Here is a 24,435-nt window from a genome sequence, read left to right as displayed (position 1 = left end):
GAGCTGAAGCTCAACAGGAATGCCTTACTTTTCCAAGTCTTTTCTGCCTTTGACAGGGTACAATCTTACCACTTTCCTCTTGCTCTCTATTAGTGGAAAATAATTTGAGTTTTCTTCTCTGACAGGTTTCCGTCTTACACAGGTTCCAGCTTTCTCTGGTTTTACTGTAAATGTAGCAAATTTCTTAGTTATGATAGTGGAACATTCTTCAGAATCATGGAGTTCTTGCTTCATAGTTTGGACTTTCTTGAATTTTTAGTTCAAATATTATTATTAGGACTATTTATTATTCATTATTCAAAGATTACATAAAACCCTATCCCTTAAAATTAAGGATTATTTGTTCATTATCTATTTAAAAATTACTTTTCTTTCTCCATAAAGATTCTAGGATTTAAAACGTATGTGTCCAGCTCACTTAATTGGATAGACAACTGTGTAACACCATCCATTAGATTTCCTTTAATAGTCAAAGCATAAAATCAAACCAAACTCACTGTCGTTGTGTGAGATCCCACTCATAGTGACCCCTCCTTGGGTTTCTGAGGCAGTATCACTACAGAAGTAGATTGCCCAACCTTCCGAGGAGCCGTTGGTGGATTTGATCCACAAGCCTTCTGGTTAGCAATCAAATGCCTTAGCCACTATGCTACCAGAGCTCCTAATCAAAGCATAGGTCTGTTTAAAAACAGTCTCTCTCAGGTTTGGTGCCTATTACTCCTGTGGTACATCTGTGTTAACACAGAGGTAGAGCGTGGAGAATGGGTAGGTGGTAATTCTAAAGCCTCTAGCACCAAGAATAGTGGAATTCTTCAGAGTGAGTGTGAGCACACCACACCGTTAGGCTGACTGAAACCTGAGGAAATGATTGACTTGAACAATTTATGATTACCTGGCCTCCATGCTGTGATGTCTTCAGCCTGTGGACTGTGATCTGCTTAGTAGCTTGGTTTGGCATAAATGGCTGTTTACCCCCTTGCTGATGAAGAAAATAATACTTTAGGTGGAACTATGTATGTATGAGGAACTCTGGTGGCATAGTGGATAAGGCATTTGGCTGCTAACTAGAAGGTCAGCAGTTCAAACCCAGCAGCCACTCTGTGGAAGGAAGATGAGGGGAGGCAATCTAGTTCCACAAAAATTTACAGCCTTGGAAATCCAATGGGAGTCGCTGTGAGTTGGAATTGACTCGATGGCAGTGAGGTTTGTTTTTTGTTTTAAGTGTATATATATGAGCTTTTTTATTTGCTGTTACCATTACTCCTTCCCCTTTCATATTTTGGAGGCTCTCAAGTGGATCTTCTTCCTAATTTTTAAGTGTCAAATACATTTTTGTAGTAGATTGTGTCTGTGATGAGAGACATGTACTCCAAACATATTTTCATAATTTGACACACTTAGAGGCATGATCTAATAGTAATAATGTAATAGGCATCTTGCTTGTTAATATATTTAAAATTTACTGGGTTAAGTATCTTTTATTTTGGCTCATGAAGGCTATAAAGACTCTGAACTTTCAGACATTACAGATAATAAGAATATTTATTGTCATATGTTGCATAAGTCAATTATTCACAGAACTTGCACTTTTTATATTTCTGCCAACTGTTATTAAAGGACATGCATAACAGATTTTTTACATACATATACAGGCATAAGCACACACACATGCAGAGATATTTCCTTTACTGTATAAACTTTTCTAGTTGATTGCTTCCTTTAGCAAATAGTGGTGGCAAGTATTCAAATATGACTTTGTACCTAAGAAGATACACATTCATGCAGGCGCAATGTACTGTTTGGTGTTTCTTATACTGTTTTGAATCATGTTGAATGGTGTATTTTATATTCACAATTATAAGACAAAATTGCTAAACCCAGATCATTCCAAGAAGATACGTTATAGAGAAAAAACACTTAGAAGCTAGGAAGAAGGAATGTGAGAAGAGAAAAGGATTTGGGGGGGAGGGGGCAAGAGATTGGAAAGTTGGTCCATAAAGATTTGCCACTTCTATAGTAAATTGTCAAAAACCACCAAATGCACAATATAATTAACTGGCTTTCTTACAAAAACTAGCAAGGGGTTGAGCATTATCACTTAGTTGACCTGGATATGATATAGAAATGCCATATTATAACCCAGGGGACCTCTGAGTTACACTTAATTTCTCCTGTCTCAGGTCAGTGGTTCTCAAATTCTAGTGTGGTACAGAATAGTGCTACTCTTAGAGAGTCTGATTCAGTGGGTTCCAGGAAGGCATTTATCACTAGCTCCTGGAGTGGTTTCTCATACAAGTGCCCTGGATTACAGAACCACTGCCCTACACCATCATCTTCCGGTAAGTATTTCATAAATCTGGAAGAAGAGTCAAATACTTGAATTATATAGCAAGATTAAGTTCAGATGGTGTAACATGTAGTCACTGGAGAAATACTTTTATTGGCTTCCTAAAGTAGAAGATTCCTGAGCCGGGTTTCACTGGATAAGAATGATGCAGTCAGGTGAAAAGAATGACTAGAAGAGGCTCCCAGACCTTGGACATGATGAGCAGAAGCACAGAGGTGAGGAAAAGCGTGCATGAGGAAAGGTCTAGAGAGTTAAGTGGGAACCAAATGGTGACAGAAGAGATAGGGGAAGTACACAGAGGACATGTGAAGGACCTTGGCCTTTTTGGTGTAAAGATTTGATGGTGCTGGTGGTGAGGTGGAGAATAAGGCAGATTTTGCATTTTAATTGGAGCACTAGTGACTTGAACCAGAGATAAACGCAAGGACTAGATTGTAAACTAAATCAACAGGTGTTCAAGAAATCAAAGCAACAAATGGGCAATGGTTCGAGAAATCTTGGAAATTTTCACTGTAACAATTTGCATTTCAGAGTGACTCGGACAAAGTGATAATTGAAGAAATGAGGTAAAAATAAAATCTTACCTTCCAGGTATTCTGCATTATCAAAAGAACCCACTGGGGTTGAGTTGATTCGGACTTAGGGCAGTGTAACTAACAGCTAATAGGTATTCAGAGTCACTCGGCAAGGTTAGTTAGGCTGTTAGGTGCCATCGTGTTGGTTCTGAGTCACAGCAAGCCTATCTACCTACAACAGAATTAGACACTGCCCGGTCCTGCACCATCCTCACAAGAGTTGTTACACTTGAGCCGTTGTGTCAGTCTATCTTGTTGAGGGTCTTCCCCTTTTTTACTGACCCTTTACCTTACCTAGCATGATATCCTTCTCCAGGGACTGGTCCCTTCTGGCAACATGCCAAAAGTAGGTGAGATGAAGTCTGGCCATTCTCACGTCTAAAGAACATTCTGGCTGTACTTCCTCCAAGACAGATTTGTTCGTTCTTTGCCAACACTACAATTGAAAAACATCCATTGTAGTTAGGTTACAGGACTGTAAACGTTTCCAATTCAAAGTCACCATAAATGAGTTCTTTCAAAACCCACCAGCCACTCCGCAGAAGGAAGGTTGGGCGATCTACTTCTGTGGTGACACAGCCTGGGAAACCCAAGGAGGAGTCACTGAGTCGGATACGACTCCATGGCACATAACAGCAACATGAGGAACCAGGGAAAGATTCCCCAATAAGCAAGGTAAGCACAAGCGTACTTGTGCTTATTTACTAATCTATAGTGAACATTTTCACGTTTTTTTGCACATCAAGATTTTACTTCTAGGTATGGCTGGCATCTCTCCCAACCGGACAGCACCTTCCTACGGAATCAAAGCCCCTTCAAATTTACAATCCCTCACAGGGATGGAGCACCCAGTAAGCAAGGTAAGCACAGACTTACTTGTGCTCACTTACTAATCTGTAGTGAATGGTGTCACGTTTTTCACCACATCAAGCATGTAGTGACCATGTGGAATTGATGTAGGCTGGGACCTGAACATTGCCTTTTATTGCAAAGATGCCTAAATTTTTTTCTGGGGAAAAAAAATTTTTGTTGTTTTCTTGCCAGATATATGATGCTATTTAACAGTTGATTTATAGTGGGTCTTGTTGCTTTTCAAACATTCAAAGATGGATTACAATGAACGTTGCTTGGAATCTGATGATTACAACCATGATTTAATGCACAGCAGACACTAAGCCTGAATGGGTGAAAGAGCAGAGGGGGCATTTTAAAAATGAGGAAACGTGCCTTTGTTTCACTGACAGTTAGCTGAAGATACACAGTTCTCCTTGGTTTGCAATCTCTTGCTGACTGTATGTTTTGGTGGGGTCATGACTCTATAGCACATCTCAGGGAAAACTGATCCTGAACTATCGCAGGATCTTAATTAACGAGAAACGGGGAGCTTCAGAATTAATGTCAACTTCTCATTCCACAGGAATTTCGGCAAGACGACGACTGTGTTACATAAAATTACTCATTCTCTAGTATTCTGCACTCTGTTGCAAAAACTATTCTTTTAAAGTTAACCCAAGAGAGTAACAATATAAGGAGAGTGTAGGGAGAGGAGACGATGGCAAGTCGGAACTACCATGAATCTATTTCTTCCTTTCCAAACTAGCGCTCCTTTTAGATTGAGCGACCAAAAATGGAAAGGCAATCTCGACCTACTCCCTGACTCTGGGCGGTTTGGAAATCCAGTTTCCCTACGACCGTTTGTATTCTCCTTGAGTTCCAATCTTGTCCTTTTATGTTTCCCATTGGCTGTGGCTGCCGAGGACCCGCCTCCTTCCGTGGCCTTCCAGAGCCTTTCGCGAGAAGACGGGGCTTTGTGACGCATGCGCTGACACCCCCCCAGCCCCACCTACAGCGTATAAAAGGCTCACCCGGGGCGCAAGCTCCTTCAGGAGCCGCCGGCAAGGGGGCAACGAGAAAGCTAGTTAGAGCGTAGCCGGAAAGCAGAAGGTGGGGCTAACCTGGAGGAGGGGCCTAACTTTCGGCCCCATGGCAGTTAGGCCTTCCCTGGGGTGTCTCACGGGGATGGGAAAGGTGGAGAGCGCCGCAGGTGGCCGGGAAGGAGGAGAATGCCCGAAGTGGGAGGCTTGTGGGGTCACACCCGCACTGGACAGCCAACGCCAGGGTGTCGGAGCTTAGGGTCAGGGGCCTCCGCTATCCACCATCTGCCTCTCCTGACCAAGTGGATGCAAAATCGGCCACGCCCGCTCTCCCACATTTCACTGCCTTCTCCCCCAAACCAGCCAAATCAAAAGGCCTAACACGGGGCCCACAAACTTCAGCGTTTAGGTCTTTGGGGAGCGAGTTGGTGTTTGGGATTTGTTTTCTGTGGCTCTAAAGTCCCCACTCACATACTCAACCACAGGCAACGTTTTCTTTCTAAAGCATTACCCCTATGGTGGTGTGTAAATGAAAGCTTACAGTTTGGGGGAAGGGGAGGTAAATTGTGTGTTTTTGACAAGTATACCTTGAAAGGAGAGATTTGGAGAGAATTGCTTAGTTGACTGTCGCATTTAAACATCCCTCAGGGTCAGTGTTTTGTCCGTTAATTTAATTATATGCAGCTACACTCTAGGATGCTCAGCATACGTGACCCTTGGGCACTAACTCACCCCACACATTCCCCAAGTGGCTGGTGGAGGTGGGATGGCGGCCCACAACCCTACTGAGAATGATTAGGACCTGTAGGTAATGGGCTGCCTGGTCGCTAGCCCCTCGGTGGGTAGCACCAACTGCTAACTGCCTACAGAAAGGGTGGTTTGTTAGTTCCATCGTCATGGCTACTGGTAAGCCACTTTCAAAAGCATGACCTGTCTACTCTCACTGGGGTGAAAAGGATGTAATTTAAAAAAATAATTAATTTAAAAATACATTTGTATCATATAATAATATGTATGTATATATCTCATACACATGTTATTACTGCCTACATCCCTTAGCATGTGGACTAGCCAAAGCTGTGGTACTGGTTTTTCAATGATGGCTTAATTAAATAAAGGTCCTATTGAATACTTTTCTGACAGTAAATTTTCATTAAGGGACTCAGTACAATTCAAACAAATTCTTAAACGCTTTGCTTTGGCCAACACATACTCATTTTTTCCTGACCTTTAGGAACAGGTGATGTACTTTTGAATATTTAGCATTTTGCCATGACATATTTGTTGCTTTTTATTAGCAGTTAGACCCTTGTATAATTGCTGTAACTAAACCTGGGCCACTAGTCCCATGAAACTCATTACTCTATTTACTAGAGGGATTTTTGAGGACAGAGTTCATTATATCACCATCCTCCTCCTCTTTATGTGGACCTATGGGAGAAATTTCTCTTGGGTCTCAGTGTCCAGAATAGCTGTGATTCTCCCAAGCAACATTTTTTTTTTTTAAATCTCAAGAAAGCTTTGTTCAACTGTTTCCTATTTTGTGACGGTTGCTTGGTATCTCGGATTGATTTGACACCTATTTTTATTAAAGTGAAAAGGAGTATATTAGGGTTCTAACCTTACCGGCTGTGCCATTCTAATTTTTATAGCATAATTTCTTCCTTACCACTGAACTGATTTTTATTTTAATTTGAACTGATTATTTTAATTTTGTTTTTATGTACATTTACGAGCTTTCTTAAGCCATTCTTCAGAATGAGACAGAATACACACATATGTATACTAACACAGAGTTTAGGGTAGCAGCCTCTGCAACTTTCAGGACTATAGATGTCCTTGCTGTTATATAAAAGTCAGTAAGGCAGGTGAGTGGGGGGTGAGGGAAAAAGAGGACAGAAGAAGGAGAGAGAGAAGAAGAAAGATGTGCATATGGTAGTGGGTGGTATGATAGTACCACAAATAACTGATATCTGATTAATGTTAGACATTTAAAGCTAAAAAAAAAAAATGTGTGCTTAAAGCTGAGCAATGTGTCCAGAGGTATATTTAGAAAATGAAAAAAGACATTTTCTTGTAGAAACACTAATGTTTCCAAACCCATGTGGCTTAGAAGGACTTTGTTTAAAAACATAAATTAGAATAATTCATCTTTTTTTGCAGTGTTACTGGACAACGTATTCACTAATTTTTCTTTGTTAGAGTTGTGATTGCAGATCTCCTGCCAAGATGATTTCTTCAAAGCCCAGACTTGTCGTACCCTATGGCCTCAAGACTCTACTCGAGGGAGTTAGCAGAGCCATTCTGAAAACCAATCCACCAAACATCACTCAGTTTGCCGCAGTTTATTTTAAAGAGCTTATTTTGTTTCGAGAAGGTTTGTTACGGTTTTAGATTATATATTTAGTGATTTGCAAAAGAAAGAATTTTAAACTGGAAATTTTATGTGTCTTTATTTGATTTCCTGCATTTATTTCTTCAGGAAACACTTCCATGGATATAAAAGAATTGGTTAAACAATTTCATCAGAAAAAAGGTAAGAATCACAAGTGATAGTTTTAATAATACTCTAGTTGTAAATTATTGCATCATTACTAGCATACATTCAAATTCAAGAAATATGCCCACAGATATTTTCTTTTTAGATCACACTGATACTTATTTAATTAGTTTTTTTTTTTTTTTTAATCTAGGGTCTGACAGTTTGAAGGATACTAATATTTTTTAAACAAAAAAAAAATAGGAAAAAGTCATTCCTTGCAAACCATCTGGCACAACAAATGTACATGAATATCAAAAACAGTGTATATATAAACTACAACTTAAACTCCTTCCAATATGTCTGAGTCTTTAAGAAAGTACAGTGAACTTTAAGAGAATTTAATTCTCAGTTATAATGATATGCATTACTTAAGAGAATTATATAAAGAAATGTTAAACCACCTTTTAAAAAATTTTTTTCTCCTCATGATGGCTTACCAGCAGTCCAGGTGTCAGGCACGTGATCAATTAGGTCGTCACTGTCTGACTCTGCTCCAGAAGAGGGTCTGTGTAGTGAAGACCTAAGTTTTCACAGAAAGTGCTCTCCTCCAGCACATCTCAGATGGTGTGACGTATTATTGTGTATATATTTGTTTAGAAGACAGTTGTATTTTAAGACCATGTGTATATGTGTTAGGGAGCTCTGGTGGCGTGGTGCCTAAGGCATTTGACTGCTAACCAGAAGGCTGGTGGTTCAAACCCACCAGCCACTCCTCGGAAGGAAGGTCGGGCAGTCTACTTCCATAGTGATACTGCCTCAGAAACCCAAGGAGGGGTCGCTGTAAGTCGGATCTGACTTGACAGCAGTAAGTTTGGTTGGTTTTTGGTATATGTGTGGAATCTGTCTTAGGTAAATTGAGTCTGTCTTAGGTGAATTGAGGTCAGTTAACCTCCAAGATAGCCTCACACTCACAGTCTTCCCAAACACAGTTCCTGGTATAAAAAATACAAGTACAAAGGCCGTAACAACCTTTACTGCCTCATGGGGGGGGGGGTGCTGGGAAAAGAGCACAGGTGGTTAATGTTGTTGCACTTTTCTTTACATCCTGCTGATGGTTTCCCGTGGTGAGTTGAGAGTGCCATCAGTACCCTAAAGGAGGCAGCCAGAGTAAACAATAAAACATTCCTGAAGTATGCTCTTGCCACTTGAAATGCTAACATAATCCTGCGTTCTGTTTTGGTTGTCTGTTTCCACTGCCAATCTAAACCATGATTTGTATACTTCCCTAGGTCTTACTCCTGATTTCTTCTTACCTTGAATATTATCTATTAACATCACCAAACTGGCAGGGTATAAAAGTGGCTGACAGATCACAGTGCTATCTTTTCTTTTTCTATAATAATTTAAAAATGTTGGTCAATCACTGAAATAAGAATTTTTTCTCCCACTGACCGTGTGTTTCCTCTCCTCTTTCACAAAATTCTGCCAAAACTTTTTCTTGACATTCTTGTAGACATGTCTGCCTGTCCCTGCAATTTGACTTTTCTGTTCTCTCACTTATACTCTGCTTCTAAGAATTCCATTATATAAACTTCGCCTTTTCTTATTTCTCCCTTTCTTCATTGCTCCTCTGTCAATTCAGTTTCATGCTGAAGGTTTTCTTTGGACAATGCAGTAGAAATGAACTTTGTTCTAGTTTACTGAGGAGATGAGAAGGAAACATGAAGATATGGCCAGAAAATACAGAGTTCAGTGTCAGTGTCTCATGTCAGTTTAGCTCTTTTGTCTGTCTGCTATTTATTGTCATCCCAAATGCTTTCTTATTGGACAGACACTGTCTACTAACTTAGATCCTGTCATAGTGCACGAGTCTACCGACATCCAGGAAGGTATCACTGTTCTAAAGGAGGACTATCTGGGGATATACAGGAACTATAAAGTTCCCACTTGGTAAAGTATTTCCTCCCCTGAGTGACACCCTCCTGTCTTCGGACTAGTTTAATTCCCCAACTGCTGTTCCTGTGGGAGCTCTGGGTAGATCTGACCACATGGTGGTTTAGTTCTCCACAATGAAAATGTAGGTATAGCAGATAGCATTTTCTCCTTCCTCCAAATAGAACTTCTTCTATGTGGATTCCAGTTTTCAGTGTGGATAGCAGCACCAATAATTCCTTATATATTCTTTTTGTTGGTCCCAGGGATTGAGGATCTCCCAGGCTTGCAGTATAAGATGGGCAAATGAACCATTCATTGAGGACAAAGTCAAATGACCAGATATCAGATATGAGCATGAAGGACACTTAAAGTGTTTCACAAGAATCCTCAGTAGGGTTGCTGTATTCTTCAAAAGTATTCTCGAACAGGTTAGTTTGCTGCCTAACAGCCTTACCACCAAGCTGCCTATGTGCATGGAAAACATGGAGAGATATCCATCTGCCTGCACATACCATTTGTTTTATGTGAACACTTCATTTTGGGCTTTGTCCTATAGAAAGAGCCCTATTTTTGGTAGGCCTCTGGCTTCAAAATTTCATGTGGAATCAGGTGGCAGAGGAGAAAGAGAATCAGACATGGGAACAAACCGTCCTCATTTGTTTTTATGCCCCTCTCATCTCTCGTCTTTTCCCCATTTTCCGGAACCTAGGGCCCTTAAGATGATCCCTGATACTGTCTCCATTTTGGTATTTCATCCACATGTGCCCATTTCCAAAGGAACCCATACTGTGCAACTCTTTCTTGCTTTTTCTTCCTCTTATTTTTCTGCAGTTTGATTAAACAAATTCTCACTATCATATGAATAAATGAAAACTTCACCATTTATCTTCACAGGAGAGGTTCTTCATCAATCCAAATGAATCTTTAATTGATTTGGTGATATTTTAAAGCAAAAGAGTCATCCTTCTCTTAAGTCCCACCACTTAGAGAGAGAGGGAGAATGGAATTACCATTTTTGAGGACCTCTCTTGTCCTAGACATTTTTTTTTTAAAAGGTCCTTTATTCATGTGGAGCTTTGAAACAGATCATGGTGATGAGAATACATGGTGCCTTCTGAGTATCAGGTTAAATACCACTTCATTAACTGGTCTAACGAATTTTAAACATATCATTCTAACACAAATCCAGTGAGTAACAAAGATAAAAAAATTCTGCTGCCACAGCTGAAAACATGGCCACTATCAAGGGACTTTCTAAACCAGCAAACATGCCAGACCGGATTACACTTTGAACCCTTTAGAAACTCCCTCCTCAAAACAAACATCTCATTGAACTTGTAATTCTTAACCCAAGTTAAAGAACAAGAGAAAAATCACTAATTGTAATCTAGCAGTTAAGGGACTGAAAGACCAGAAATTCACTGTACTTCAGTCTCACACATTCCTAGAATTTCTAGCTCATTGAAAGTAAAGAAACTATTGATGTGAATTTTTTTTTCTTTAAGAGTCATATATTTTTTCCACCAAATCGAAAAGTTGGAAGTTTTTTTTTTTTTTTTTTCTTTTTTGCTAAATTCTATTAATGATAATTATGGGGCTTATAGCCAGTTGTATCAGGTCACTGATTAAAAAGATTCCCTTAAAGAAGTTGTGTCCTAGACATGTTTAATGGATTTTGTCAATTAATTCAAATAACCTTATGACTTAGGTGCTATCACTCCCATTTTACTTAAGATAAATCTGAGAGTAGGAATAATAATTTTTCCAAGCTTGGAAATATTGAGTAATTGGCCGATTTAGGATCTGGACTTATAGCTTCCTAGTTGCATGACCCATGTTCTTTCTACTATAGAGTAAGGAACATTCTAGGATACCTCTGGAAAAACCTTAGATTATTGAACCCAAGGAGTGAAGGAAGATAACTCTTTTCTTAAATCATCTCCCACTTTTCCCTTCTTCTTCCCTGCCACCTTCTTGTGTGGAACCTGAAGCCCAGATTGTTCTAATTCTGATCTTTTCAGCACTTAGTGAAGGGGGCAATGATTTTCTTTCTTCTTCTTTTTTTTTATTTAACTTTTTATTGTGATTTGGATGAAAGTTTATAGAGCAAATCTGTTTTCCATTCAACAAATCATACACGTTTTATGACATTGACTTCAATCCCCACAGTGTAACAGCTCTCTTCCCACTTCCTCCCTGTGGTTACCTTTTCCCTTTGTCCTTCTTTCCTATCCATTCCTGCCTTCTGGGCTTTCTCCCTATGCAGATACTGCCTTTCTATGCAGATGCACCTCCCTGGTATAATCCTTCACTTGTGTTCACTTTGTAGGCCTATCTATTGTTTGGCTGAAGTTAAGTCAAGGGAGTGAATTCAATTCCAAGCCTGAAGGGTGGTTTTCCCTTCAGAGTGACCAATAATACCCCACCACTGCTATCACTCATCCCACTAAGCCTAATTGATTTAAGTTTCCCAGTATCAGCTCTGTCTTCCATCTCAACAGAGGCAGATCTAAGTAATCCTAGACATTCTTGGTTTGAGCATAAAATAGTGATTATAGTTATGAACTGCTGCTGACCATTGCATTCAGTTTTGATTCCTGTGAAGCACCACAGCAGTATCATTAACTACTGTGAGTTGTTTATTTATATTAAGTACTCATTTTAAATATTATATTGAGTCTTTTAATTCTTGTTTCAAGTTATATTCATGTGCCTTATTTTTATACCTGGTTATACATACATGTTGCTGTTCACTCTTAAACAAACAAACAAAAAGGGAATATATCTTTTTCAGGCCTATCCATACTAAAGTTTGTGGTTAAGTAATAATACAATCCTTGAACCTCTGGCTACTCTTCATTTTCCTCAGAAATTTTTTTTTTTTTTTAAGTCTATTTTGATTCCCTGAACAGGGATGGATATTGTACCCAATTTACTTTTTTTGTTCAGGTTTGTAACAATTTATACCAAAGTAAGAATTTTATTAAACTGAGAAATGGTTTTAATGGTTGCCTGGTGGTGAGGTTTGGGAGGGGGCTCTAGGTTTTTCATGCTTTTACATCGTGGTAATAAGATTAATAAATTGGGAACAGTCCAGACTAAAACAGGCCAAATTAATCATTGAGCAAATGGTATATATAAGAATTAGGGTTAGAGTACCAGGTTAGGAGCCAGAAACTGAATCAGGATTAACCTGTTGCCGTCATGTTGCTTCCAACTCAAAACAACCCAATAGACAGAGTAGAACTGCCCCATAGTGTTTCCAAGGCGTCTTTACAGAAGCAGACTGTCCCATCTTTCTCCAGCAGAGCGGCTGGTGGGTTCAACCCACTGACCTTTCAGTTAGTAGCCAAGTGCTTTCATTATTGCACCAGCAGGTCTGGGAGGGAGTAATGGAGGGCTGGGTTGAGAAGCAGATACGGCAAACTAGGAAATCTAGAACAAGAATACGTGAAAATAAAACTAGTTACCAAGATAAGGTCAGGAACACTAGAAGACATAATGGAGACATAAAGGAAGAACATCTTAGTTTTAGCTTTATAGGCTGCATCTATCACTCTGCTATTCAGAAACTTAGATAATTCTTTATTAGCCACAAAATTTGAACTCTTCAGTGGTATAGGGATATTTTTTGAAAAATATTAAACTAGTGTACATTTATTCCAGGTAACCTTTATTTATTTCCACTTTTTCTGTTGATATCAACCCATTGAAGCATTCATTTGCTTTAGGAGAAAGGCAAAAAGTGTTCACATAAAACAAATGGTATCTGTCAGTTACTCAAGGAAGTCATTCCTTAGTATTGAGTTTCCAAAGTTCATAGCAAGAACTCTTACACTTAGAAGTTTTGCAGGAGCCTGTTTTTATTAAGAAAGAGTTTTCTTAGAATTTCCAGAACTGAATTTTCACTTTAAGAGCCAAAGCTACCAGACTCAAAATTTTACTTTTTCTTTAAGCTAGAGAAGGCAAAAAGGGAAGATGGAATATAAAGTCAGTTGTTGCTTGAAGGGAAAATGGAAGGCTCTTGATTGTGGTTCTTAATGTAGGTATAGCTTAAAAAGTGCCAGGTAATAGAGAAATTGGGAGCTCTGGTAGCATAGTGCTTAAGGCATTTGACTACTAACCAGAAGGCTAGGGGTTCAAACTCACCAGCCACTCCTCGGAAGGAAGGTTGGGCAATCTACTTCGGTAGTGATACCGCCTCGGAAACCCAAGGAGGGGTTGCTATGAGTTGGGTCCGACTCGATGGCACATAACAACAACAATATAGAAACTGGGGTAAGGAAGGAAGGTAGAATCTATGATTGGAATTCCCTAAAATCTGAGTAGAAGGCTTGTTCTTTGCTTTTCTGGATGTTGCCTACAAGAAAGCATATTTGTCAGAGAAATTGTCTGGTCAGCATGTTGCTGCATTTAGTATGCTATGTTCAAAACCTAGGCCATAATTGTCATGTGTCAAGCATTTAATAAATGTTTAGTGAGTGAAATAATTTTATTGAAGCAATAGATTAGAAATAAAGGAGAGTATTTCTCTGGTGGACCTGAGATAATACTCCTGGTTTCCTATAGCCTGTGTCTGACTTCTATACATGTTTTTGGGTTGTCTTAAATACTGACCAGCAAGTTCCCTGAGGACTCAGGATGGCAAAAGGTAAAGTGACTCAAAGCCCCTAACAGAAGTCTGTAGTACATAATATCTAAGCCTGGAATAAAGTAAAAATTGGCAGCAAGAGGACCAAATAAGAAAGAGAATCTGCTAGTCCTTGGTTGGCAAACAGACCACACTATCCACAAAGTAGAAACAATTGAGTAATGAATATAACAAGGTTGGAGATCAACACTAGAGACCAGGCATTATTAGTTATGCCTGTATCGGGGGTAATTGAGAGCCAGCAGAGAAGAACAACAAAGCTAGAAGAACCAGAGCTAGAGTTTACTGTAGCACCTAGATTCTATCCTTAATAGAAGGAGAACCATTGATAAAGACTATGTCATTAACCAAAAGAGACTTTCAAACTTAGAAGGGTCAGATATTTTTAATTGGTAAGATCATGTATATTTTTCCATTGGTCAGAAATAAGCATCTTATTGCAAGATGAGATCATTTAGAGAAAGTAAAGAATTGGGGCATGTCTAAGTCATAGTATGTAAAAATTGACCCCTCTACAAAACCATAGCATGCAAAACTTTCTATGATCTGAATCTAATCTACCTATGTAATAATTTTTCCTACCTCATATCCTCATGTACCAGAGTATTTGGCATCTTTTGGAAAAATATAGAGTAATTTCAAATCACTTGATTTGAGCTTAATACTGCTTTTCCTTCCAGAGGTTCTCCTCCTACTTCTCCCTTTCAAATCCTTAAATTACAGTGATTTCATTTAACAAATGTTTAAATTCCTACCAATTGTTAGTGTACTAGGTGAAATTCAGTGGAGGAGACACTTCAGTTTTATCACTGATGGAGTAATAGCAGATATTAGACTTACCCTCCCATTAGAAACAAGCACAAAAGCTAGAGAAATTTTAAGAAACAAAAATCCAGTGCCTGGATTGGGGAAAAGTATTCACACAAAGTGAGCCCTGAATTCACCCTAGCTTTCTCCCTTAGGGCATTTTTAAAAATTCTGGTGCACAGAAATAGAGTCCAAGAAGGGAGTGGAAGTCTTACTGGGAAGAGAAAATAGAGAAACAAAGTTTGGGGCTTCCAGTGTGGCTAGGATTTGAGGGACAAAGTACCAGAGAGGAGGCATTTGCAGAGAACCCAAAACCCAAACCCACTGCTATTGAGCTGATTGTGACTCATGGCAACCCTATAGGACAGAGTAGTACTATCCCATAGGGGTTCCAAGGTTGTAAATCTTTATGGAAGCAGACTGCCACATCTTTCTTTCACAGAGCAGCTGGTAGGTTCAAACCACTGACATTTTGGTTAGCAGCTGAGTACATTAACCCCTGTGCCATCAGGGCTCCTATTTGCAGAGGAGGCCCTTGAAAAATCTACATGCAAGTTTCCTTTGGTCTTTGGCTAACTTCTAATCTACTCGTATGGGGCAGGACTCCAGGAGGCTTAGCAGGGGCTTCTGGAACACTGAGAACTGAGCAGAGATTTGAGAAGTGGCATGGAGCTGGGGAAGGCTTTGGAGTTCAGGTCCAGCAAGAATAAAGGGATTGTTATGAAGTCCTGGGCATTTAGTGAAGACTCCAGAAGGATCACACCCTAGGAAGAATGACAGTGTGCTAGGAGTAAGAAGAAAGATGGAATGTATTCACTTTAACAAAGCCTAACATCAAATCTCAAGAGGAATGAAGTGATCTATCATTATTAGAACAAAATCAATAGCATTTAGAAGAAAGCAACATAATCAGAGCCTGTACAATGTGTCATATCAGTTTCTAGCATACGATTAAAAACTATTAGACATTCAAAGAATCAAGAACTAAGAATCAAGAGATAAAATACACACAAAAAGCAGAACCAAAGATGATTCAGATTTTTAAATTATTACATAAGAACTAAAAATAACTATGATTAATATGTTTTGAAAACATAGAAAAAGTGGATGAAAAGATGGAGAACTTCATTAAAGTTAGAATCTACAAAACAAACAAGTGGTTATTGCATAACTGCCACATAAAAACTTAGTGGATGGTTTATCAACAGAAGACAAATTAGGAGACTTAAAAAATAAGGGAGTGATACACATTATCCAAACTGAAGCAAAGAGAAAAACAAGAAGATGGAGTGTAAGAGACATAAGTAGGACATAATCAAGTACATGTGTAACTGAAGTTCCAGGATGAAGAGAATAAAAGAAGCAATATATGAAGAAATAGTGGTCAAGAAGTTTCCCAGTTTGACAGAAAGACATCATTCATTTAAGAAGTTCAGTAAATTCAGACACCAAAGACCTGTACAAAGAAAACTACAAAACACTACTTCAAGAAACCATGAGATCTACATAAATGGAAGAACATACCATGCTTGTGGATAGGAAGATTGAACACTGCAAAAACGTTGATACCACCCAGAGCAATCCATACATTCAATGCAATCCCAATCCAGATCCCATCAACATTGTTTAAGGATACGGAAAAAAACAGTCACTAATTTTACCTCAGATAAGCAAAGCACTATTGAAGAGGAAGAACAAAGTAGGAGGTCTCACACTCCCGGATCTCAAAACCTACTATACAGCCACAGGGGTCAGAATGAAGTTTGTAAGCAGACAAGGAATACAAAGGAACTTCCTAAATCTGATAAGGTACACACAAAAAAAATTTACAGCTAAGATTATACTGAGTGGTGACTATTGAATGCTTTCCTGTTGTCCCCTTGAAGTAGAGGTCAGGACAAAGATGTCCACTATCACAAACACATGCACACGCACACACAGGGAAGAAATTGAATTTATTCACAGATGCAGAAAATCCAAAATAATTCTCGTCCTCTTCATAACCAGTCCTATACCACAGAAGAGAAAGATGTATGGCACATAGTTCAGATATTTTTTGAGGACAGTAGACTAAAGACAAAGGAGCTCTGTTGGTGTACTGGGTAAGGCATTTGCCTGCTAACCAGAAGGTCAGCAGTCCAAACCCACCTCCAGCTGCTCCATGGGAGGAAGATGAGGCAATCTACTTCTGTAAAGATTTACAGTCTTTGAAACCCAGTGGGGGGTCACTATGAGTCAGAATTGGCTCAGTGGGAGCAGGTTTAGTCTAAAGAAAACAAACAAAAACTGACAAATCTATTTAGTTATCCTAAACCTTCAGATAATGAGTTCAACAAGCACCTAATGGGAAAATGGGCATGGTATCTAAATAGCAGTATTACCACAGTCCCCCTATTTCATGATTCTTTACTACTTCTGATTTATGACTCATATAAGTTAGGAAAGCTTTCAGCTGCAAGCAACACAAAACTAATTAACAATGGCTAAGGAAATAGAGTATCTGGAAGTGGTGTTCATTCTGCTACTAAAAAAAAAAAAAAAAATCAAGGATCTAAACTCTATTCTATTCTTAGCATCTTTTAATTGCCCCTTTATGCCACTGCTCCAGATGTCATGCCCATGTTTAACTCAGGAAGAGGTAGAAAGTAGTGGAACTATAGATGTGGTTCCAAAAGTCCCCTAGCAGACCTCACTTCTTTCCTAGTGGTGAAGGGAAGCTAATGAAGTATCTGATAAAAGAGATCAGAATTGACATGGCTGGTTTAGATCTGTATTGGACACTTGTAGGTCACCTTGGACAGGGTGATTGTGTGGGACTGTCCCATGCATTATAGGGTATCTAGCATCCCTGGTCCTGGCTTCTAAATACCAGTAGTACCTCTCCTAAGTCGGTGTCCCTCTGACATTTACATTCTCTAGGGAGTAGTGATAATACTCCTAGTTGAGAACCACTGGACCTGGACATATGGTTGCCCCAAACCTAATTAGATTTGCCTTAGCAAAGAAGAAGGGAAGGTTGTCTGTCCTTCTACCAACCTGCTTTAATTTTTTTGTCTTCAGTTGGAGTTTGGAGACAAGAGGTTTGGGTATAATGATATGGACAGATGTGTTGGAGTTTGTGAGGGGAAGAGTTAGGGGTAGTGAAGGAGGAGACAGAAATAGACTTGGAGGAGAAACTCATTGCTGTTGAGTTGATTCTGGTTTATAGTGACCCTATGCAACAGAATTCAAAACCTTTTAGGGTTTCCAAAGCTGTAAATCTATTTTGGGGAAGATTGCTAGCTACATCTCTCTCCCATGGAGTGGCTGGTGGGTTCTAACTACTGACCTTTTCGTTAGCAGTCAAGCACTTTAACCAATGTGCCACCAGCGATACTCAGAGAAGAGGAAGGAATAAGTCAAAGAAGGGCTATACTGCTAGTAGAACTGACAAGAGATAAGGTTGTGGTGGCTTCTTGGCCACAGCCAGCTACCCTGAGGGAGTGAGTAGTTGGACTTGTGGGCTCAGGACCATGGTCATAGGGGATATCAAGCTCAATTGGCATAACATCCTACACAAAAACATTGTTCTACATCCTACTTTAGTGCCTAGTGACTAGGACCTTAAAACCTTGCAAGTAGCCATCTAGGTGCAACGATGGGTCTCTCCTCGTCCAGAGCAAAGAAGAATGAAGAAAACCAGACACATGGAAACAGTTAGTCCAAAGGACTAATAGACCATGTGATCCTAAGCCTATATGACCATGACCACTGTCACCCACTTGGAGGGGGATCAGTGCAGGAGATCCTGCATAGAGTAAAAACGACTTGTAACAAAACTCAAAATCATAAAGACCAGGTTTGCTGGTCTGATAGAGCCTGGTGAGACCCCTGAGACTATGGCCCCTAGTTACCCTTCAGGTCTGGAACTGAACTCACTTCTGTGGCTTCCAACCAAACAATAGACAGGCATATGGGGTGAACATTTACATCAGGTAGATATTCTGTTTGAAATGATCAATCTTTGAAGAACAGAAGGGCAATGTTTGCACAGGGAGATAGCTTGGGGGGCAGGAGTGCATGGGGGAGAAGGACACAGGGAAGAGGTAACTACAGGGAGGAAGTGGGAAGAGAGCTGTTACATTGTGGGGAATTGTAGTCAATGTCATGAAACAAAATGTGTATGAACTGCTGTATGGAAAATTAATTTGCTCTGTAAACTTTCACCCAAAGCACAATTAAAAAAAAAAAAAAAAGTGCTATACTGCATGTGGTGTTGCTCCATAAGGCCCAGATAAGATAACCAAGTGGGGGGTAAAGGCAAAGGGGCATGGCATGGAGGAATCACTTTGGTGACAGAAATGATGGAAGATATTGCATGATAGAACTTTGCAAGACCAATAATTTATTCATTGCACATACCTTTTTCAACAGCATAAATCTGTTTCTGTCTCCTCCCTCACTACCCAACTCCTACTGTCACAAGCTCCAACACATCTCCCCACATCATTATACCCAAACTTCCTGTGTCCCAACTCCAACTGGAGACACAAGGACCTTGCTGGATATAATACACAGGAATCAAATTGACTACATCTGTGGAAAGAGACGATGGAGAAGCTCAGTATCAATCAAAATAAAACAGGTGCTGACTGTGGAATACACCATCGATTACTCATATCCAAGTTCAAATTGAAGCAGAAGGAAATCAAAATAAGTCCATGAGAGCCAAAATACAACCTTGATTATATTCCACCTGAATTTAGAGACCAACTTAAGAAAGATGTGATGTATTGAACACTAATGACTGAAGACCAGACAAATTGTGGGATGACAACAAGAACATTATACATGAAAAAAGGAATAGGTCATTAAAAAGACAGGAAAGAAAGGACCAAAATAGATTTAGAAGAAACCTGCTCTTAAATGTAGAGTAGCTACAGCAAACGGAAAAGAGGATGTAAAAATGCTGAACAGATTTCAAAGAGTGGGTTGAGAAAACAAGGTAAAGTATTATAATGAAATGTGCAAAGACCTGGAGTTAGAAAACCAAAAGGAAAGAACACACTCAGCATTTCTCAGGCTGAAAGAATTGAAGAAAAATGTTAAGCCTCAAGTTGCAGTAATGAAGGATTCTGTGGGCACAATATTGAATGACACAAGAAGCATCAAAAGAAGGTGGAAGGAATACACAGTCACTGTACCAAAACCTGGTCAGCGTTCAACCATTTTAGGAGATTACAGTGGTAAAGAATCAATGGTATAGAAGATAAAAAAAATAATGACATAGATCTATTAAAAAAATGTATGTATGTGTGTGTGTTATCTTACATTTTACTACCCAGTTTAAGAAATAGCCAATTTCAGTTTAATTAAGGCTGAATCAAACACATTTGAGTTTTATAATTTTTAATATGATATCACATTTTCAAACCTTTTCTGTTCTACATCCCTTTTTAATTAAGCAGTGATGTATTCCTTCCCCATTTACATGTACTTCACAGTTTAGAGGACACTTTCCAATACATTATTTCATTTAATCTCCACCAAAAGTCAGTGAGGTCAGAATTAAATTCCCCACTTACACATGAGGCTGAAAGGTCATGAATGGTCGTACAGCTGTCAATCACAGAGCTAGGACTTGAGATGACTTTTAGAGACAAAAATGTTAATTAAGCCTAGGGATTAGTCTCCTTGATAAAGTATCAGGTACAAGCCTGGGAGGGCAAGTGAGCCTTTCCAGAGTTTCATAAATCATATTATGCCAGCAACATATCAGGTAGGTCCCAAGCAAACAGTTTAGGGATTATAGTAATCCTGTGCAATTGGTTAGGTTATGGGGCCTTGAGCTGGTGAGTGTGTGGGGGGGTGGGGGTGGGGGGGTGTCAATCTAACCAAGAGTTGTTGAGTTTGAATTTTCTTGTTATCATTACCTTTAAGGAACCCTGGTGGTGCAGTGGTTAACTGCTTGGCTGCTAACTGAAAGATCAGTAGTTCAAATCCACCAGCTGCTCCACAGGAGAAGGATGTGGCAGTTGACTGCTGTGTTGTTGTTGTAGTTAAGTGTCGTCGAGTCGTTTCCGACTCATAGCGACCCCATGCACAGCAGAACGAAACACTGCCCGATCCCGCACCAGTCCCACAATCCCTGCTATACTTGAGCCCATCATTGCAGCCACCGTGTCAATCCATCTCGTTGAAGGCCTCCCCTTCTTTCGTTGACCCTCCACCCTACCAAGCATGACATCCTTTTCCAGGGAATGGTCCCTTCTTACAACATAACCAAAATAGGTGAGACGAAGTCTGGCCATTCTTGCTTCCAAGGACCTTTCTGGCTGCACTTCCTCCAGGACAGATCTGTTAGTTCTTTTAGCAGTCCTTGGCTGCTGTAACGTTCTGGAAACTCTATGGAGAAGTTCTCCTCTGTCCTGTAGGGTTGCTATAAGTCAGAATTGACATGATAGCAATGGATTTTTGTCACCACTTTCAGTGTACCACTGTTATGTTGTGCTGAAGGTGGGGGCTAGGGCACCAATGGGTGTTTCTCAGTGTTTGTTCCCCTCCCTCCTCAGCTCTCAGCTCTTAAAGCCTGCACTGGGGAAGGGCTCTCTCCAACCTCTTGCCCCTCACCCACTTGCCTGCTGGTGACAGCCTGCTGTTGCTTATTACTCAGTGTTGGGCTCCTGGCCTGCTGTTTTGGGGGGCAAGGGAGATCTGATATTCTGGGCCCTCTTCAGGCTTAGGCTGACCCTCAGGTGCGGGGCTGTGTTCCCACTCTTTGTCCATTGTGGCAGCCAAACTCTGCCTGGTGTCTGTGGCTTTTGCATCTATTCATCCACAGGAATTCCAGTTTCTGCCCCAGAGGTAGGAGACCCCTGCTTGGTGTTTGTATAGCATCCTGGCCCCAGCCCTGCCTCATCTCCTGACTGGGTAGCTGCCAGTTGCCTCCTGCAGCCTGTCTCCCATGCTAGAGGGCTCTCTCTGATCTTCTGGCTTCCTTCCATCTTTTTTGTGATGTCCTTGGAAACGGGCTTGAGAGTTTCCCTTCAGGAGTTGCCTCTCCGGTCTGGAGTTCCAGGCTATTCTATGTTGGCTTCATAGCCCATATTTAATGTGTTGTTGTTGTGTGCCATTGAGTTATTCCCACTCAGACTGGGCCTATGTGGCAGAAAACTGTCCATAGAGTTTTCTAGGCTGTAATCTTTATAGGAGCAGATCTCAGATCTTTTCTCCCGTGGAGTCACTGGTGGGTTCAAACTGCCAACCTTTCAGTTAGTAGCTGAATACTTAAATATTGTGCCACCAGGGCTCCTTTAATAGTATATTAAGATTTAGCATACTGGCTAATATGGTGGCAGCCTCTTACTGTGCTCTACCACAGATGAGACAGTTCTTCTGCCCCTTCTCTCCTCGAAAGGCCTGACTCCTCTTTGGAAATCATGTTACTTGGTTGCCTTGTGACCTCAGTTGGGCTCAAGAAAATTTATAATTTTGTGGTTCATCTGCCTTTTTCTCATTAGGATAGAATAAACATATTTTTTGCAACTTTCTACATCCTAAGTGTAGGAGTAACTCTCCCGAGGCTGGACTTACTTAAATAAAACTTTCCCTTATTCCTTCAGCCAGAGCAGCTCTCTCTCTGTCCTCTGTACTCCCCATAGGTCTTTATTAATATCCCTATTATGTACTTGGGAGCTCTGGTGGCATAGTTCCTAGGCACTTGACTGCTAGCCAGAAGGCTGGCAGTTCAAACCCACCAGCCACTCCTCAGAAGGAAGGTTGGGCAATCTACTCCCATAGTGATTCTGCCTTGGGTCACTATGTGTCGGGACTAACTCAACAGCAGTGAGTTTAGTTTGGTTATTATGTGCTTACACCTTTTTTTTTTTTTTTTTTTAATTGTGATTTGGGTGAAAGTTTACAGAACAAATTCACTTTCCATACAGCAGTTCACACACGTTGTCTCATGACGCTGACTACAATTTCCCACAATGCAAAAGCTCCTCTCCTACTTCCTCCCGTTAGTTAACTCTTCCCTGTGTCCTTCCCTCCATACACTCTTGCCCCCTGAGCTGTCTCCCTGTGCATAAACAGCCCTTCTTTCTCCCATTATTGTTCTCTCCAAGGAGTGTATCTACTTCAGGTATATGTTCAACTCATATGCCTGTCTTTTGTTGGCTGGAAGCCACAGGTGTGGGTTAATTCCAGACCTGAAGGTCAGCTAGGGACTATAGTCTCAGTGGTTCCACCAGGCTCTATCAGAGCAGCAAACATGGTCCCCCTCTTTTTCCAAATGATTTTGAGTTTTGTTCCACATTGTTCTCCCTCTCTATCCAGGAAATCCTACATAGATCCCCCTCCAATGGTTGACAGTGGTAGCTGGGCACCATCTAGTTCTTCTTGTCTCATAGTCATGTAAGCTGCAGATCGCATTCTGTACCAGTCACTAGGACTAATTGTTTCCATGAATTTTTGGTTTTCTTCATTCTACTTTGCACTGGATGAGGAGAGACCCATCATTGCATCTAGAAAGTTGCTTGCAAGCTTTTAAGATGCTAGTTGCTACTCACCAAAAAGTAGGAGGTGGAACAATGTTTTGTGTAGTATGTTACGCCGATTGAGCTTGATGTCCCCTGTGACTATGGTCCCGATCCCACAGGTTCAACTACTTGCTCCCTCTGGGTAGCTGGCTGTGACCAAGAAGTGATTACAGTCTTGTCCCTTGTCACCTCTACTATACCCCTGGGAATTCTTACAGAATATACAAATACACTTGCAGAACCATTGTTTGCCAGCCCTATACATGGTCTTGGGTACACTCCCTGCTGTATAGATATAACTAATAGTTCAGCCTGTCCACTCATCTATCCATCCATATACCCATGTGTGCCTTCACTGACAATGCAGTACTATATGTGCAAAAGGGTTCATCTTTGTTGTCTACACCTCCTTTGTACCTCTCTATGTCTTCTTCCTCAATGCCACCATGTTGATCACTCACATTTGGTACATTGCCCTTCTCTTCACCCAAATCAATACTTATCTCTACCTAACAGTGTTCCCTCCCCTCCACTGCTACCCCTGGTAACCAACAAAGAAAATTTCCTTCCATAGATAAACTGTTCCTTGACTTTTATAGTAATGGACTAATACAATATTTGTCCCTCTGTGATTGACATACTTCACTCAGCATAATGTCTTTGAAGTTCATCCACGTTATGCAGTGTTTTGCTGATTCTAGGTTATACTTTAGGGTTGCATAATATTCCTTTGTGTGTATGTACCATAGTTTGATTATCCATTTCTCAGTTGATGGACACCTAGGTTGTTTCCGACTTTTTGCTATTGTAAATAGTGCTGCGATGAACATGACTGTGCATATGTCTGTTCCTGTCATGGCTCTCACTTCTTTAGGATATATAGCTAGTAATGGAATGGTTGGATCAAATGGTATTTCTATTTCCAACTTTTTAAGGAATCATCATACTACATTCCACAGTGGTTTTACCATTTTACAGTCCCACCAGCAGTGTATGAGAGTCCAATCTCTCCACATCCTAGCCAGCATTTGTTATTTTCTGTCTTGTTGAACTTTGCTGCTAGTGCTGGGGCAAGATGGTATCTCATTATTGTTTTGGTTTGCATCTCTGTAATGGCTAATGATCATGAGCATTTCTTCATATGTTTGTTGGCTGCCTGAATATCCTCCTTGGTGAAGTGTCTATTCATGTCTTTTGCCCATTTTTTAATTGGATTATTTGTCTTTTTGTTATTGAGGTGTTGGA

At 40.2% G+C, this 24,435-nt stretch overlaps 1 protein-coding gene across 1 annotated transcript in view; it reads left to right on the top strand.

Annotated features, from left to right (window-relative positions):
- Positions 1-7,025: 7,025 nt before the first annotated feature.
- The window catches only part of CABYR (calcium binding tyrosine phosphorylation regulated), a 38,831-nt gene continuing 21,421 nt past the window's right edge, over positions 7,026-24,435 (top strand). The window contains exons 1-2 of the mRNA XM_007935577.1: positions 7,026-7,173; positions 7,279-7,332. Of these exons, the coding sequence (XP_007933768.1) occupies positions 7,026-7,173; positions 7,279-7,332 (202 nt within the window). The remainder of the gene's footprint in view (positions 7,174-7,278; positions 7,333-24,435) is intronic.

Source organism: Orycteropus afer, unplaced genomic scaffold, assembly GCF_000298275.1.
Source record: "Orycteropus afer afer isolate SDZICR_OR568_19922 unplaced genomic scaffold, OryAfe1.0 scaffold00030, whole genome shotgun sequence".
Taxonomy (NCBI): domain Eukaryota; kingdom Metazoa; phylum Chordata; class Mammalia; order Tubulidentata; family Orycteropodidae; genus Orycteropus; species Orycteropus afer.
This window is presented reverse-complemented; position numbering and strand designations above follow the sequence as displayed.